Raw genomic sequence first — 17,022 nt, 5'->3', positions numbered from 1 at the left:
GCACCCACTGAGATGCCAGGGTCCACTGAGGAATTCTGAGGTAAAGTCTGGCAAAAGGAGTCACATGAACTGTAGAGGCCATGTGACCTAGGAGAACCATCATGTGTCTCGCTGAGAGTGAAGTAAGGGATGACACTTTGAAGCAAAGGTGAATGAGAGTATCTTGACATTGTTGCAGAAGGAATGCTCTGAGTTGCACAGTGTCCAGCACAGCTCCAATGAACTGTAGGCTTTGAGAGGGCTTTAGCTGGGATTTTGGAAAGTTTATTTTGAACCCCAAATGTTGGAGGAACCAAATAGTCCGTTGGGTCGCTACAATAACTCCCTGAGATGTTGAATCTTTGATGAGCCAGTCGTTCAAGTATGGGAAGACCCTGGAGACAATGGCTGCATAGAGCTGTTGCCACCACTACTAGGCACATGGTGAAAACTCTGAGAGATGATGCCAGGCCGAAAGGCAACACTCTGTATTGAAAATGATGATTTCCCACCCCAAATCTGAGGAACTTGCGAGAGGCTGGATGAATGGGGATGTGAGTGTAAGCCTCTTTGAGATCCAGAGAGCATAAGCAATCATTGTGATCCAGAAGGGGATAGAAGGATGCTAGAGACAGCATCCAAAATTTTTCACTGAAAAGAAATTTGTTGAGAGCTGAGACCAGGATAGGTCGCAGATTCCCCGTCTTCTTCGGGACAAGGAAGTAACGGGAGTAAAATCCCGTGCTCTGCTGTTCCAGAGGAACCTCCTCGATGGCATGGAGACGAAGTAGCGCTTGAGCTTCCTGAAGAATAAGGGTGGTCTGGGACGGATTGGAAGGATACTCTCTTGGGGGAAGATCTGGTGGAATCTGAAGAAAGTGAAGAGAATAACCTTCCCTGATGATTGTGAGGACCCAGAGGTTGGATGTAATGAGTTTCCATCTTTTATAGAAATGATACAGACGACCCCCTATGGGAAAAAGAGAGGACAGGGGCAGAACGATTGAGGTTATGCTCTGTGTTAGATGGTCAAAATGACTGAGACACCTTAGGTGCAGCAGGAGTCTGAGGCTTACGCTGCCGTTGCTGTGGTTTCTTAGAAGGCGGCCCTGAATAAGGTACTGCCTTCTGAGGATAATGCCTCTGGTAAGATGGAATAGGCCTCTAACCCTTAGCAGTGGAAGGCTTCGGCTGTGGCCTGATGATGGAGGCAAACGAGTTCTCATGCTCTGATAAGCGCTTTGTAGCTGCTTCAACAGAGTCATCAAACAACTCATAGGATGTTGGCCAGTCGATCTTGTAGATTCGGGTCCATATCTAAGGTGCGGAGCCAGGCTAGATGGCACATCACCACCGAGAAAGCAGTGATCTTGGAGGACATCTCAAAAGCATCATATGCAGCCTGGACCATATGCATGCGAAGTTGACCTAGAGTGGAATGTATATGCTGGAACTCTGACAGGCAATGTTCTGGGAGGTACTTGAAGAAATTGGGCATAGCATTGACCCAATATTTGAGATACGATGTAAAGACAAAGTTGTAGTTTAAAATTCTATTTGTCATTATATAATTTTGATACAGCCGACAGCCAAACTTGTCCATGGTCCTTCTCTCTCGGCCAGGTGGGACTGTGGCATAGACCTTGGCTGGATTGGTTCTTTTCAAGGAAGACTCAACAAAAAGAGATTGATGGGATAGCTGAGACTTTTCAAATCCCTTACAATTTTGCTGGTACCGCAGGAATGGAATATGGTGTATCAAGATTTCTTTTGAAAGTTTGTGTGATAATGCCATTCATGGGTAATTTTAATGAATCCCTAGGAGGATTAGATATACCCAGTTCTTCCAAATACTCCTTAGAGTATTTTGAATCAGACTCCAAAGTGATGTTAAGATCTTTACTCGGCCGGGCAAATAGAACGCGCAGGGGAAATGGCTGACTAGTGGGCGAGTTTACCCGGACTCCACAGTAGAACGGAGAAACTTCGCAACTCCCTACTAAGCATTGATCTCCTGCTTACCTTACCCAGGTGAACCGGGACACATTGGAGCCATCTTCGAATAGGGGGTGTTTTCAATACAAGCGGCCCAAGCGGTTGAGGAAGGATACCTTACTATTAGACGCCGCCGTGCTCTGCTGGTTATGGAGGCGGAAGTGCGTGCTGAGTCATCAAGGCGCAGTATCCAGGGAGAGCATTGCCTCCAGATAATTCCATTGACCTCATCAGAAAGGGCGGTGCTCCCTATTCTGGCGGCGCTTCTGCTAATTGAGCACGGTTCGCAGCGGGAGCAGAGACGCGGCTTGTACTTTTTGGAGTCCACTGGAGGAGATTGGAGCTCCGGAGGAGTGATTCCCTCCGCGACTTAGCAGGGAGCTGAGAGAGCCGGCAGCAGGTTTCTAGTCTACTAGCAGGTGACCTTCAATACAGAAATGCTGATTTGAACTACCTCCCTTGTACTGAGATCTGGGGCTGAGTGGAGTTGAGCGGAGACTGGATACGGAGATACTGCCTGAGATCTTGGAGCCGGAGAGCACAGGTAAGGGGCTTGGGACTGGACATGAGACCGATTTGAGTAAACAGGTAGCTGACCTGAAGGAGGACTGTGATAGAGGTCTTTCCTGCGGAGCTCACTGGCAGTGGTAAGACCATTTAAGCGTCTTTAAGAATGTATATTTACATTTGTGAGGCATATTAGCGGGGGGGGGGGGAACAGGCTTGATCTAAAGATGTTTGCTTACCAAACAGAAGATACAACAGAGGTGCCAGCACCAGCGTCGGAACAAAATCTAACACAGGAAGAAGAGGAAGCAACTACACTTGGAAAAGAAACTTTAGAACCATTTGAATCTCCCCCAGCAGATACAACGCTGGCTAGCAAGGGGGACTTACAACAATGGATGGCAGACATGAAGCTTTCTCTAGCAATCTTCACTTCAGACATTAAAATAAATATTGATGGCTTTCATAAAAAAATGGACGATATCCAAGAATTTGAGTGGGTTATTATGCACGAACAGGAGATAACCGAAATCCAACAGACAGAGAAAATAGGTCAAGGTAAAATAACCTAAGATTCCGAGGAATCCCTGAATCGGAAGACCTTATAGATCCTACAGCCTTCTTACAAGCTATATGCCATAAGTTTCTACAAGCAGAAAACCCAGATGCAGTGCTTCCAGCTATGGAATTTGAATGGATACATTGAGCTCTGGACCCACGCAAATCAGAGAGACCAAGGGACATAATAGTATGCTTCCTAAGATATCCACAGAAGTAGAGAGTTCTACAAGCAGCTCGGAACATTGGCCATTTGATATGGAACAATGCAAATGTGGAACTGTTTGTGGATATCTCTTCAGCAACTCTGAAACGAAGACGAGAGTGTGGTGAAGTAACTAGATGTCTGCAACAGAATAATATCCGATATAAATGGCACTATCCATTTGGGATTTCTTTTATGTTAGAAGGCAAGTTACATAAAGTCGCATCAGCTTCAGAAGCCCAACAGTTACTTATACAAGCTAAACTTTGGACCACTGAGGGAGGAAAACAGCAAAAGGAGCTTTTACAACTTCCACTTATGGATCCACCAAGTCAGAGATGGCATAGAGCAGAACAAAAAAAGAGATTACAGAGACAATGAGAATTGCTGATACCAATATTTTTTTTAACAATTGTTTGATAAAATAAAGAGATGATGTTCTAAGGGGTAGTTCTTAAGAAAATGCTGGAGAGCCAGGTTAAGGTGAACTTTCTTCGACTCTGATGTCTGGAATCGGATCTGGCACCTGTCTCAATCAACGGGCGTCTGGATCTAGAGCTAGGGATTTGGAGGGCTAAGGAGGAGGGGGAGGGAAGGGAAGGGATGGAGGGTAAATTAGCTCTGCTTTCAGAAATGATTGGCTGGGGAAGGGGTAGTATGGGTAAGGGGGATACTGAGGGAGACAAGGTGACCTGGGAAAAGATTTTAAGATCTGCAAATCTAGGAAAGCTAGAAAAAATGGCAACGGGGGGTTTGAAAAAATGTACGATAGTAAGATAAGATTAGGAAGTCTAAATGTGAATGGACTTAATATACCTCGAAAACACCAGTTGCTTTTGAAGGAGTTGAGGAGGTTGAAACTTGATATATGTTTTGTACAAGAAACGCATTTACAAAAATCAGGTGAAAAGTTGGTCCATTTTAAATATTACCCGATGAGTATATGGGCCTCTAATATAAAGAAGAAAAAGAAAACAGGGGTAGGAATATTATTTGGAAAAAAAAAAAAAAATTGAAAGTCTTGGCGAAAGAGGAATGGAGGGATGATGAAGGTAGATGGATCATTTGGGTGGGTGAACTGAATGGGATAAAGGTGATCTTGTTGAATCTCTATGCACCTTATCTCAATCAAGGGAAATTCTTTGAAGATCTTCTAAGTATAATTTAAAAAAAGCAGGAAGGACTACTCTTAGCAGGAGGGGATTTTAATTTTGTTTTGGACCCTCATTGGGATACCACGAGTACTAAAAGTGATAGAACAAAAAGAGATAGGAAACAATTTAAAAACTTTCTGGAAGTATTAAACTTTTTAGATGGATGGAGGAATATACATATGTTAGGAAGAGACTACACTTATTATTCTTCCCCACATAGAGTGTACTCCTGTATTGATATGATCTTGGTGGATAAATTTTTAGGAGGTAAGTTAATAGATGCAAAAATAGAGGAAACTAGCTGGCAGACCAGGCCCCATTATGGGTAGATATAGCATGGGGATATGCTAAAATAGGGACACGATACTGGAAATTGAATGATACTTTATTAAAAGACCCTAAAGTAGTCCAGAAAATAGAACAATCCATCAGAAATTTTTTGGATAACAATAGTATTGATCATTACTCTTCCATTACTATTTGGGAATCTTTAAAAACTGTTTTAAGGGGAGAGTTGATCGCTATAGCCTCTTACAAGAAAAAGACTCGGGAAAAGGAGGAAAAAAGGTTAAGAGAAAAATTGATGGGATTAGTAGCACAGCATAAAAAGGGAATTGGTGGGGAACAGATTAGGAACCAAATAAAAGAGACTCGTATGACTCTAGGGAAAATGGAAGATGAAGCCATTCAATTTAATATAGACCTCCTTAGACTCAAACACTATGAATCTGGGAATTGTGCAGGGAAATTATTAGAACATCACACTAAAATTCAACATCAACAAAGTAATATTATGGGCATACGATCTGAACAGGGTGATCTCTTGTCAAAAGAGAAGGAGATCCATGAGAAGTTTGTGGATTTCTATAAAAACTTATATACATCAGAATATCAGGGACAAGAAAAATCCCTGACACAATACCTGTCTCAGCTAGAATTAAATAAGCTCCAAGACTCAGAGGCCCAAAGACTGGATGAAGATGAGATTCGAGGAGTAATACATCAAATTAAATTGGGCAAGTCTCCAGGAATGGATGGATTTACAGGACTGTTTTATAAAAAGTTTATATCTTATGTAACTCCTCTCTTAGCAAGATTATTTAATAATTTAGAAGATAGAGAACAACTGCCATACTTTATGAGACTTGCGGGAATCACAATAATTCCTAAAATAGGAAAAGATAAGATACACTGTGCTAGCTATAGACCCATTATTCTGTTAGGAATAGATACAAAAATTATGGCCAGAGTTCTTGCCAACAGATTGTCATCATATATGCTGTCACTTATGCATCCGGATCAGGTAGGTTTTATTACTGGGAGACAAGCATCTGATGGGATTAGAAAGGTGCTAGACTTGGTATGGAGGGCTAAAAGGGAAAGAACAGGATGAGTGGCAGTTTCAGTTGATGCTGAAAAAGCTTTCGACCGAGTTGAATGGAGGTTTATGGATGCCGTGTTGGGGTACATGGGCCTTGGGAAAAGGTATAGGGGATTGGATATTTACATTATATAATAACCCACTAGCATGTGTTAAAATAAATGGAACTTACTCCACTACATTTGAACTTCACAGAGGGACAAGGCAGAGTTGCCCATTATCATCCCCTGATTTTTGCATTAATCATTGAGCCCTTAGCACAGAAAATTAGATAATCTCAACAGGTAAAAGGCCAGAGTGTGGCGGGTGAAGAGTAAAAGCTGTCATTGTTTGCAGACGACATTGTTGAAGCATCGGAGAAGACTCTAATTACCCTTAAAGATATTATGAGTGAATATGGCCAATTATCAAGGTTTAAAGCTAATTTAAATAAGTGATGAATATTTCAGCATCAACAGAGAGGATTATGGAATTACAAAGATCAGTACCCCTGAAGTGGGTGAAAGGTCCTATACACTATTTGGGAATAACTTTGGGAGCAGATTGGACACTTGTTCCAGCAAATTATATACCATTAGTAAAAGACATCCAGAAAAACTTAGATAGGTAGAACAAGTTGTTCATTTCCTGGCTAGGAGGTATGGAAGTGGTAAAGATGATGATACTCCCTATGTTTCTTTATTTTTTCCAAGTTCTACCGATAGAAATCTCAAAACAGTATTTTCAAAAATGGAATAATATGATATTCAGATTTATATGGGGAGGAAAGCGGCCAAGGGTCGGAAAACAGGCAATGTTTAAGTCTAAGGCGGAAGGAGGATTAGGGTTACCATCTTTGGAGAACTATTATAAAGCAGCACAGCTGAGAGCAATAGTTCAATGGCATTCATCTCCTCCTAAGCTTTGGGTAAAAATAGAACAAGCAATGTTAGATGGGAGAAAAGGTATAAGAGAATTGAAATACTCACCATGGGTGGAAGAAAAAGATTTAATAAAAATAAATAATCCCTTCTCAGGAAATTACAAAGCCACGGAATAGAGGGAGACATACTAAGGTGAATAGGCAAATGGCTGGAAAACAGAATGCAGAGGGTGGGCATAAATGGGAAGCTCTCAGACTGGGAGAAAGTGACTAGCAGTGCCCCAGGGCTCGGTTCTTGGGCCCATCTTATTTAATATTTTCATCAACGACCTAGAAGAAGGAACGTCCAGTGAAATCATCAAGTTTGCAGATGACACAAAGTTATGTCGGGCAATCAGATCACAAAAGGACAGCGAGGAACTACAGAGAGATTTGAGCCAGTTAGAGAAATGGGCAGAGAAATGGCAGATGAAGTTTAATGTGGAAAAATGCAAGGTAATGCATTTGGGCAGAAAGAACAAGGAGCACGAGTATAGAATGTCAGGTGCAACTCTGGGTAAGAGCGAACAAGAAAAGGACCTGGGGGTTACTGATAGATAGGACCCTGAAACCGTCAGCACAATGTGTGGCAGCGGCAAAGAAAGCAAATAGAATGTTGGGTATGATAAAGAAGGGAATCACAAGTAGATCGGAGAGGGTCATAATGCCGCTTTATAGAGCAATGGTCAGACCAAACTGCTGGAGAGGGTGCAGAGGCGAGCAACGAAGCTAGTTAAAGGTATGGAGAACTTGAACTACAAAGAACGACTTAAAAAACTGGGACTATTCTCCCTTGAGAAGAGGAGACTGCGAGGGGATCTGATTGAGACTTTTAAAATAATAAAAGGAATCGACAAGATAGAGCAGGATAAAAAGTTATTTACGATATCAAATGTGACCAGGACAAGAAGTCATGGACTGAAGCTGAGGGGGGACAAGCCCAGGACAAATGCCAGGAAGTTCTGCTTCACGCAGCGAGTATTGGACACCTGGAACGCTCTCCCGGTGGAGGCTGCTGCGGAACCCACCATTCTAGGATTTAAGGACAAGTTAGATGCACATCTCCTTGAAAGTTGCATAGAAGGATACGGTTGACTAAGTTTTCGCCAGGTTACACCTGGCTGGGTCTCCACGTGAGTGGATCGCCGGACTTGATGGACCTAAGGTCTGATCCGGAGATGGCAGTTCTTATGTTCTTCAGTAAAGGCTCTTTGAAAATTTGGAAAAGTGTTAGGAAAAAAACTTTTAGGTAGGAAAAAAGGTATCCTTTTCACTCCTATATTATATGCACAGGATTTTATGCCAGGAAGGGAGGGGGGAATTAAAAAAAAAAATGAAGGTAAAAGGATTAGTATGTTTTGGTCAACTAGTTGAAGAAGGGGAGGTGAAAGCCTTTATAGATATTTAAGAACAATATCAATTAGAAACAAGGCGAAGAGTAATGGAAATTTAAAGAGATCTGAATTTGAAAAAGGTTTAGGAAAACCAGTAGAGAAAAGGTGTGTTTCCTGGTTATAAGATTATAAATGAAGATAAAGCAATTAAAACATCATACATGAAAGCATGGGAAAAAGATTTGGGGAAGGATTGGTCCATAGATGAGTGGGGGGTAATTGTATCACATCTTTTTCAGACAGCTAGGACTGCTACTTTGGTGGAAAACGCTATTAAACTCCTAGTACGTTGGTACACTACTCCGGTTTTAATTAGCAAATGTATCAAGCAGAGTGATACTACCTGTTGGACAGGATGTGGTGAAAGACGTACATTCTACCACATGTGGTGGGAATGTCAAAGGATCCAGAAGTTTTGGAAGCAAGTATTTGAATATGTAAGCAGACTAATTCAGACTCCACTCAAGCTGAATCCTGAAAGAGCATTGTTAGGAGTAAGATTAGAAGGTTTAATACCTTCTCGATCTAAACTTTTGGATTTAGCATTTATAGCTGCTAGATTGACACTTGCCCAGCAATGGCGTATGCTAAATGTACCTACCTTAAGAGATGTGAGGGAACGTTTAAGAATAATCTATGAAAAATATAGACTTTCGGCCCTTTTAACTAATCAATGGGCAAAATTTAATGACATATGGGAGAGTTATATTGAACTAGAAAAAGAAGCCTTATGAAATAATTATTCTATCATTATGTAACCAGGTCTCCTGGGAGGGGGGTGGGTGAGATAGGGAATGGGATTCTTTTAACTTTACTATTGATAAGATGCACTATTTTTTTCTAATCTATTTAGTTTATAAATTATACTCATACTAACTGTGTGCTGAACTGAGATTATTGTATTAAATGAAAAGAATTAAATAAAGAATTTTGAAATTTCCATGCAAATGCCTTATATTGTATGGAAGTGATAAATGTGTGTTTTATGATCCAGTCCAGTTAGAAGATTTTATTAAAGAGAAACCTTTGCTGAAAGTTTAATTTCTAGTATTGATTTTCATTTTTGGAGGATGATGTATAATATATAAATGCCATTTGCCTGTCCTTAGATCGTAGATTGATAGATTTGATTTTTCTTTTTAAAAATACTGGCGACCACGATAATGTGGACTAAGACACGGTTGATTAATTGCCTTATATATGCTTTAATGTTCTCTATATGGAGTTTTTTGTGGTCATTCATGAATATTTGTTATTAATGTATTGTAACGAATAATCAAATAAAGAAATTAAAAAAAAATAATAAAGAATTAAAAAAAAAGATCTTTACTCATTTGGCATAGAAATTTGGTAAATGACACCAAAGAAGAAGGGTGTCCCTGTTGAGGCGAAGGTGAACAAGAGCCCCTCGAAGTACCTCTCATAGCCTAGAAAGAAGGTGAAGCATCTCTGAAATATTGATACCTGAGGTCTGAATCCATAGGCAAAGAAGCCAAGGAAAGACCGCTTCTGGAGTGAGTCATACAAGCGGAATGTTACCATTTGGAAGAACCAACTGGTGAAGAAAACCTCGCAGGAGAAGAACTCGACTGACGAGAATGCTGTGATTCTGCAGTAGATTTCCTCGATAAGGAAGTTGGTTGCCTCGAGGAGTCTCGATGCCTCGAAAAACGAGGTCTGTCTCGAGAGATGGTTTGGAGATGATCTGTGCTTCGGAGAACAAGTTGGTGAACTCAAATCCAGCCTGGAAACCAGTCTCGATGAAGAATGTCGAGGAGTCCTTGCCCTGTGCCTCGAAGAAGGTAATGTCTTGTGCAGAGGTAGGGTTGGAAGTTGGAGCTCAAAGTTGAGACACTGATAAGGACTTAGCTCCTTGTACAGATGTATCTCGAGGCATTCGCAAAGACTCAACTCCTTGCATAGAGTGTGAAGATTGATCTCAAGGCACTCTTAAGGACTTGACTCCTTGTATAGTGTGTGTTATTTTTGCTGGAAGCACTCTCAAGGACTTGACTCCTTGTATTACTGCCAAGTGCTCAGGTTTGGCCTGCAGGAAGCAAGGTTGAGGCAGGAGTTAATTTGGCAAGCATGTTACCAAACTCCTGATGCAAAATAACTTCCAACATACTCTGCAAAGCCGGCACCGAGACCACTGGATATGGTACTATTGGTGTGGCTATGAACTCCAAGGAAGACAACCTCCAAAAAGAGTGTTGCCTCGATTTCAAGACATGTTTCCTGGATAACCTCGGACTCACCGGTTCTAAGGGTGGCATGTCCGTAGAGGTTGGCTTAGCTATCTTACCTGATGGAGACAATGAGGATAACGGCAATTCAGGGGAAGATTTAGCTGATTTCCCAGAAGATGAAGACTTCCCCATCGAGGAAGGTTTGATAGAGGTTGTGGTCGAGGTTGATTTTGGCCCCATAGATGATTTTGCTGGAGTCGAGGTCGGGCCCGGAATCAGGGTCAAGGCCTTAGGTAAAGGCCAATCCATTGCCCCAAATATTTTTTCAATCTGAACTCAACGACATTTAAGGGCTCAAGTTTGAAGTATAACACAGCGGCGCATGATTCTGGAGGATGGTCAGGTCCTAAACATTGTATACACCACTTGTGTGGGTCAGTGATGGAGATCGCGTGTTGACACCAGCTACACTTCTTGAACCCTGTGACCAGCCGGGACATGGAATGAAACACGGCCGCGGCTAAATCGAAGCCCGCAGGCTGAGGCCGTAGAGTAGGACCTGCCGTGACACGAAGAAAAAAAATCCCCACTTCTTTCTTTTTTTTGAAAAGGAAATGAAATGCACAAATAAACACAGTGACCTGTATAGAAAATACACAAGCTGCGGTGAGAGAAGGCATGAATAAAAACTCTCACACAGCGTCGAAATGAGGGCTTCTCGGTTCCACGGAAAACTTAGAACTGAGGAGACGCTCACCCTACGTCGCAAACTTTCTAAAAGTTCTTCAAGCTGTCTGTTTGTGAAGCTGTCCGCATCGGGGCTCCATAGTTGACGTCACTCATATGTTGAGAATATGCTGCCTGCTTGTCCTGAGATAAAAAGGGTTACGAGGAGACACTCAGAAACATTTGGAAAACATATTGTTTCAAAGTTACTTTTAATTTATTGTTATTTCTTTGTATTCTTATAAATTACTTTTATTGTGTTGGTTTGTATTATGTTCTATATATGGGTGGTTATCCTATTGTATTTTATGTTCATTTCTGTAGGTCATATAGAGAGATTTTAAATTTGGTGACAAAAATAAATCAAAGAAGAGGACATTAAATGTTTCGACTCTCTCTGTAATATGCTTAATATACCAGATTCCCTATTACCCAGCTTTGACCATCCAATAACTTACTTCACTTTGCTGGAGCTTTGAAGGTAAAGTGTGTGACTGAGTGTGCTCGTTATTCCAAGAGGGATGAAACCAATAGGAATCTTGCTGAAAATTGCCTGAAAAGTATAAATGACAGAAATAGATGTCACAATTACATATTTAGAACACAAGCAATTGTACAGATTCAGTTTAATTTTGTTTGATTTCATAAAACTGCCTTATCTGGCCCTGACATGACCTCTGCATCCTCAACTGCATTTTTACAAAGAGAGAATTTTGCTACTGTTGTTCAGAATACCATTTGACCATTACCTGATTATTGCAATGGGTTATATTGAAGAATTCCTATAAACTTCATTAAGGCTTTATAAATTACACAAAATGCTATTGACAAGAGTGATTACAGGACATTCTCGATACTCTGATATTACTCCAGTTTTGAAGGCCTTACATTGGCTATCAATGAAACAGCAGATACATTTAAAAATATTTGAAGTATTAATGGGAAATGTTTGTTTTGGTGGCTTCTAATCTCAAGATCTATCAACCTTGTAGAGCTTCGAGATCTGTACAAGATCGATTGTTAGAAGTTCCTTCTTTCCATTCAGTGAAATTGGAGCCTTACAGAACACCGATTTTTTTTTTTTTATATATTACAGGTCCAAAACTGTGGAACGCTTTATAATCGGAATTTCAGAAAATACAAATGATGGGAATTTTTAGAAAAGAACTGAAAATCTATCTGGTGACAGATAATTTTTCTGATTGCAGATCTGTTTCAAAGTGTTCTACTAAACATAAACATTGGGTGAGACCTTCAAGCAAGGGGAAATGACCAAATAGAAATGACTGATAACTCAACATGAACCATAATATTGTTTATTTGTCTTACTAATAAGAACATAAGAATTGCCGCTGCTGGGTCAGACCAGTGGTCCATCGTGCCCAACAGTCCGCTCACGCTGCGGTCCCTAGGTCAAAGACCAGTGCCCTAAATGAGACCAGCCTTACCTGCGTACATTCCGGTTCACAGGAACTTGTCTAACTTTTTCTTGAATCCCTGGAGGGTGTTTTCCCCTATAACTGCCTCTGGAAGAGCGTTCCAGTTTTCCACCACTCTCTGGGTGAAGAAGAACTTCCTTACGTTTGACTGGAATCTATCCCCTTTTAACTTTGGAGAGTGACCTCTTGTTCTCCCTACCTTGGAGAGGGTGAACAAGCTGTCTTTATCTAATAAGTCTATTCCCGTCAGTATCTTGAATGTTTCTATCATGTCCCCTCTCAGTCTCCTCTTTTCAAGGGAGAAGAGGCCCAGTTTCTCTAATCTTTCGCTGTCAATTTCCCGTCTTCGCTTCCCGTGTATAGCCTGTTGGGTTCCGGTAAACACAGATGCAAAAAACGTGTTCAGTTGGTCGGCGATGGCTTTGTCCTCCTTTAACACTCCCTTTAGTCCATGGCCATCCAAAGGCCCCACCGCTTCCTTCGCGGGTCATTTCTCCTTAATATATTGAAAGAATGGCTTGAAGTTTTTGGCCTCCTTGGCTATTTTTCCTCGTAGTCTCTTTTGGCTCCTCTTACTGCCTTATGGCACCTGATTTGATGCTGTTTGTGCTTTATCCACTTTTCATCCGTTTTTTACCTTTTCCATTCCTTAAACGAAGTCTTCTTGTCTCTGATCGCTTCCTTTACCGCTACAGTGAGCCTCACCGGTTCCTTGTTCTTTTTCCTCTTGGATCCCTTGTTGATACGGGACTCCGTTTCGGGGGTGCACACTCCCTTCTTCAGGAACTCGACTGCGCTGGGTCTCTCAGTTTCTCCGACACAGTTTCTACTTCGCTTTCCAAGCTGTGTCGGAGAAACTGAGAGACCCAGCGCAGTCGAGTTCCTGAAGAAGGGGGTGTGCACCCCCGAAACGGAGTCCCGTAGGACGAAGTCATCCTTGCTGACTGCCTACACACGGAGAAGCTAAGTTCTTCTAGTTTGTGTTCAGCTTGGTTAGATTTGGACACTCATTTCCTTTTTGGCCCCATGATTGGGGGACAGAGACAAATTTCAACTTAACTTAATGGTGTGTTTTTTATTCAATTACTTTTTCACACATATAGCACTTTATTGTTGCACTTTGTTTATTCACTTATTATGCGGAGAGAGCCCGGGGATGTTTCGCAGTTAACACTCTTCTGGGTGTAATTCGCGTCAGCTTTTCCCTGGGGTTTCCCAGTGGTGGCTGTGTGACTGAGGGCTCTCCCGCTTAAACAGTTATTAATTTCTAACATCAGTTGATTGAGCGTTCAGTTGGTCTTTGTCTCTTTCCCCGAGTCATTTTCCTCTCTTGGGGTTTTGGGAGGTTTTTTCTTGTCAAAATACAAGACATTGAATATGTATTTTGGGATCCGATTCAGTTACAACAATTTCTAATAGCTCGAGAACAGAAATTAGTTTTTATTTTTGCCTTTAAATGATTCACCACTGAGAAAATGGTAGGATGTCAGAGTTCCAAATAGTTGGGAATGTCAAGATTCATATGAATCAAGAACAATCTGTTAATTTTCCTTATTTTTGTTAGTCTGTATGTAGCATGGCTCCCCATTGTTGTGGACTTGAAAAGGATTTTTTTGTGTTGTACATTATTGTTAAATTTGGTGTTAGAAACCTTTTTTTCCTTGGTATCATCTGATATTGTTAACTATTAAATTTATTAAAAAAAAATTCTTCCCAAGGTGGTCTCAGATTTCCATCTTAATTAAACCCTCATTCTAGTGCTGCCTGATTTTCGAATCAAATCAACTAACCATTTCAAATCGATTCGATTTTTTTTAAAATCAGCCTCCCGATTCGATGACCGACCCTTCCCCGTGCCTTCCTACATTAGAAGCGGCAGCATTGCCTCTTGCTGGCCATCTGCTGCCACTTCTGCTTGAGGGGAGAGATCAGTCAGAAAGGCCTGCATGTTCCCCCAGCTTCCCTGCACTTACCTTAAGCTAATATAGCAGTCTGCAGAATCGCCGGTGCTGTAGCGATCATTGCAGCTGCCATCATTCTCAGCAGCACGTTCCCTCTTCCGCAATCCTGCCTCTGATGTCAGAGGAGGGGCAGGACTGTAGCAGAGAGAACATGCTACTGAGGATAGAAACTTTCAAGATCATGAAGGGCATGGAGAAGGTAGACAAGGATAGATTCTTCAAACTACAGGGAACCACAGGCACAAGAGGGCACTCGGAGAAACTGGAAGGGGAGAAGTTTAGAACAAATGCCGGGAGGTTCTTCTTCACACAGAGGGTTGTGGACACATGGAATGCGCTCCCGGAGGAAATGGTCGGGCAGAGTACGCTACAGGGATTCAAAGAGGGATTGGATGGATTCGTGAAGGATAGGGGGATTGAGGGATACAGATAAGGGTAGATAAGAGTATGGAAAGAGTATAGATAAAAACAAGGGGGCTATAGGGCTAAATCAAGATAACATGACAGGTCATGGACCTGATGGGCCGCCGCGGGTGCGGATTGCTGGGCATGATGGACCTCTGGTCTGACCCAGCGGAGGCAAATTCTTATGTTCTTATGACAGCAGCTGCAAAGATCGCTACAGAACCGGCGATCCTGCAGGCTGCCGTATTAGCTTAAGGTAAAAGCGGGGAAGTTGGGGGAACATGCAGGCCTTTGCGGGGGGGGGGGGGGGGGGATAGAGCAGTATAACACATTTGCTATACTCGCATGTTGAAGACTGAGAGATGCCTTCCAGGCCTGTGCAAAGGGAAAAGGAGGAAGGGGCAAGAGAGGGTAAGGGAGATGCCAGACCTGGGGTGAAGTGAAGGGAGAGACCAAACTAAAAAGAGGGGGAGGAAAGCAGAGGAGAGGTGCTGGACTAATGGAGAGAGAAATGCAAGACCACTAGGAGAAGGGGAAGGGTACAAGAGGGACAGATACTGCTCCAAAGTAGGTGGGCATGATGCAGGATGGCAGGAGAGATAGCAGGAAAAAGCCTGGGGAAGGTGATACAGGAGGTAAGGAAGAGAGAAGGAAGAATCTGGATATGGGGAGAGACATGAAACAGATGCTGGGCATGGAGGGAGCATAGGAACAGGGACACAAAGAGGGCACTACTGGAGAGAATTGGGACAGGGACACGGAAAAGAGATTCTGGATATGATAGATGGTGGATTCAGAGGGAGGATGGATGGTGGACAGGGGAAGCTGGGGGAACATGCAGGCCTTCGAGGGGGGGGAGCCCGGATATAGATGTACAAGGAGGGAAGGAAGGAAGGTTCAAAGAGACGTGCATATACTGGACTGGGGGGAGGGAGGGGAAGAAATAATGGGTCTAAAAACAGAGGAGAGGGAGAGAGATGGACATTGGGATTTAGGGAGAGAAGTTGGACACCAGGGATGGTGGTGGGGGGGATAAAGATACTGGATAGGAGGGTAGTTGGGAAGAGAAAGGGAGAGCTGGTGGACCCTGGGGTGATGGGGAAGGAGGGAGAGATGCTGGATGAAAGTGTACTTCAGAAAAGGAGAGATAGTGGATCTGGGGATGGTGGGGGTCCATCGCTGTAGCTGCAAGGGGGATGGAGACGAAAAAAAGGAAAAATGCCAGACCTCTGGGGGAAGGAAGGGAAACAGAAGGGAAGGACAGAGATGGAAGATGGATGGTTAGCACCAAGAAAGAAAAAAAGAAGGAGACCCTGGAAAGCGAGTTATCAGAAGACAACCAGAGCCTGGGACCAACATGATTTGAAAAATGATCAGACAACAAAAGGTAGAAAAAATAATTTTATTTTCTGTTTTGTGATTACAATATTTCAGATTTGAAATGTGTATCCTTCCAGAACAGGTGTTAGACCTCGAACATGAGCTAGGATTTAACAGACAGAGGAAAAGTGTTTTTTGTTTATTTTGTTTACACCACCGCACCAGTGTGAGTAGGAGAGGGCAAAGGGGGGTGAGGAGGCTATAAAATAAATCCACCAGGAAAATCGAATCAAAATTTTTTTTCCTGAATCTGGCAGCACTACCTCATTCTGCTATCGTTTTTTTCATCTCCACACTCCTATTCAGCAGACGAGCATCTCCATATATTAGATTTAGATTTGCAGAGGAGCGCTTCTTTTTACCTCAAGGCGACTTCTCATTTCTACCAATCCAACCAACTATTCATTTCCTACAATCAAAGCCAAATGTGGTCAACCAGCAACTAAAAGAGCTATATCATGGATTATATGCTACATTCATTTCTGTTACACAACAGCTCATATACAACCCCCTTGTTCAACTGGGGCACATAAACTACGAGCTACAGCTGCTTCAATTGCAAACTTGAAATCAATCCCCATTCAGGATATCTGCAAAGCAGCAATTTGGTCTTCAGTGCATACTTTTAACAAAACACTATTGTTTAGACAAAACCTTGGCACAGGACATTCGCTTTGGACAATCAGTCTTGCGTAACTTATTTGCATTAAAATTTATATCCACCTTCTTTCTGCTCTTTCAGTTTGGGACTCACCAAGTGTACTTGCATATCACCTGCTTGTCTCCAGAGAAAGCAAAGTTGCTTACCTGCAACAGGTGTTCTCCTTAGACAGCAGGGGAATGCAGCC

The 17,022-nt window shown here is 42.2% G+C and overlaps 1 protein-coding gene across 5 annotated transcripts in view; it reads right to left on the bottom strand.

Moving 5' to 3' along the window:
- AGK (acylglycerol kinase) overlaps window positions 1-17,022 on the bottom strand; it is a 518,819-nt gene that overhangs the window by 209,623 nt on the left and 292,174 nt on the right. For all 5 annotated transcript variants that reach the window (XM_033958385.1, XM_033958387.1, XM_033958383.1 and 2 more), the window contains one exon: window positions 11,448-11,542. In XM_033958385.1, coding sequence (XP_033814276.1) covers window positions 11,448-11,542 — 95 coding nt within the window. The remainder of the gene's footprint in view (window positions 1-11,447; window positions 11,543-17,022) is intronic.

The sequence above is a fragment of the Geotrypetes seraphini genome, chromosome 9 (assembly GCF_902459505.1).
Source record: "Geotrypetes seraphini chromosome 9, aGeoSer1.1, whole genome shotgun sequence".
In the NCBI taxonomy this organism is placed as follows: Eukaryota; Metazoa; Chordata; class Amphibia; order Gymnophiona; family Dermophiidae; genus Geotrypetes; species Geotrypetes seraphini.
This window is presented reverse-complemented; position numbering and strand designations above follow the sequence as displayed.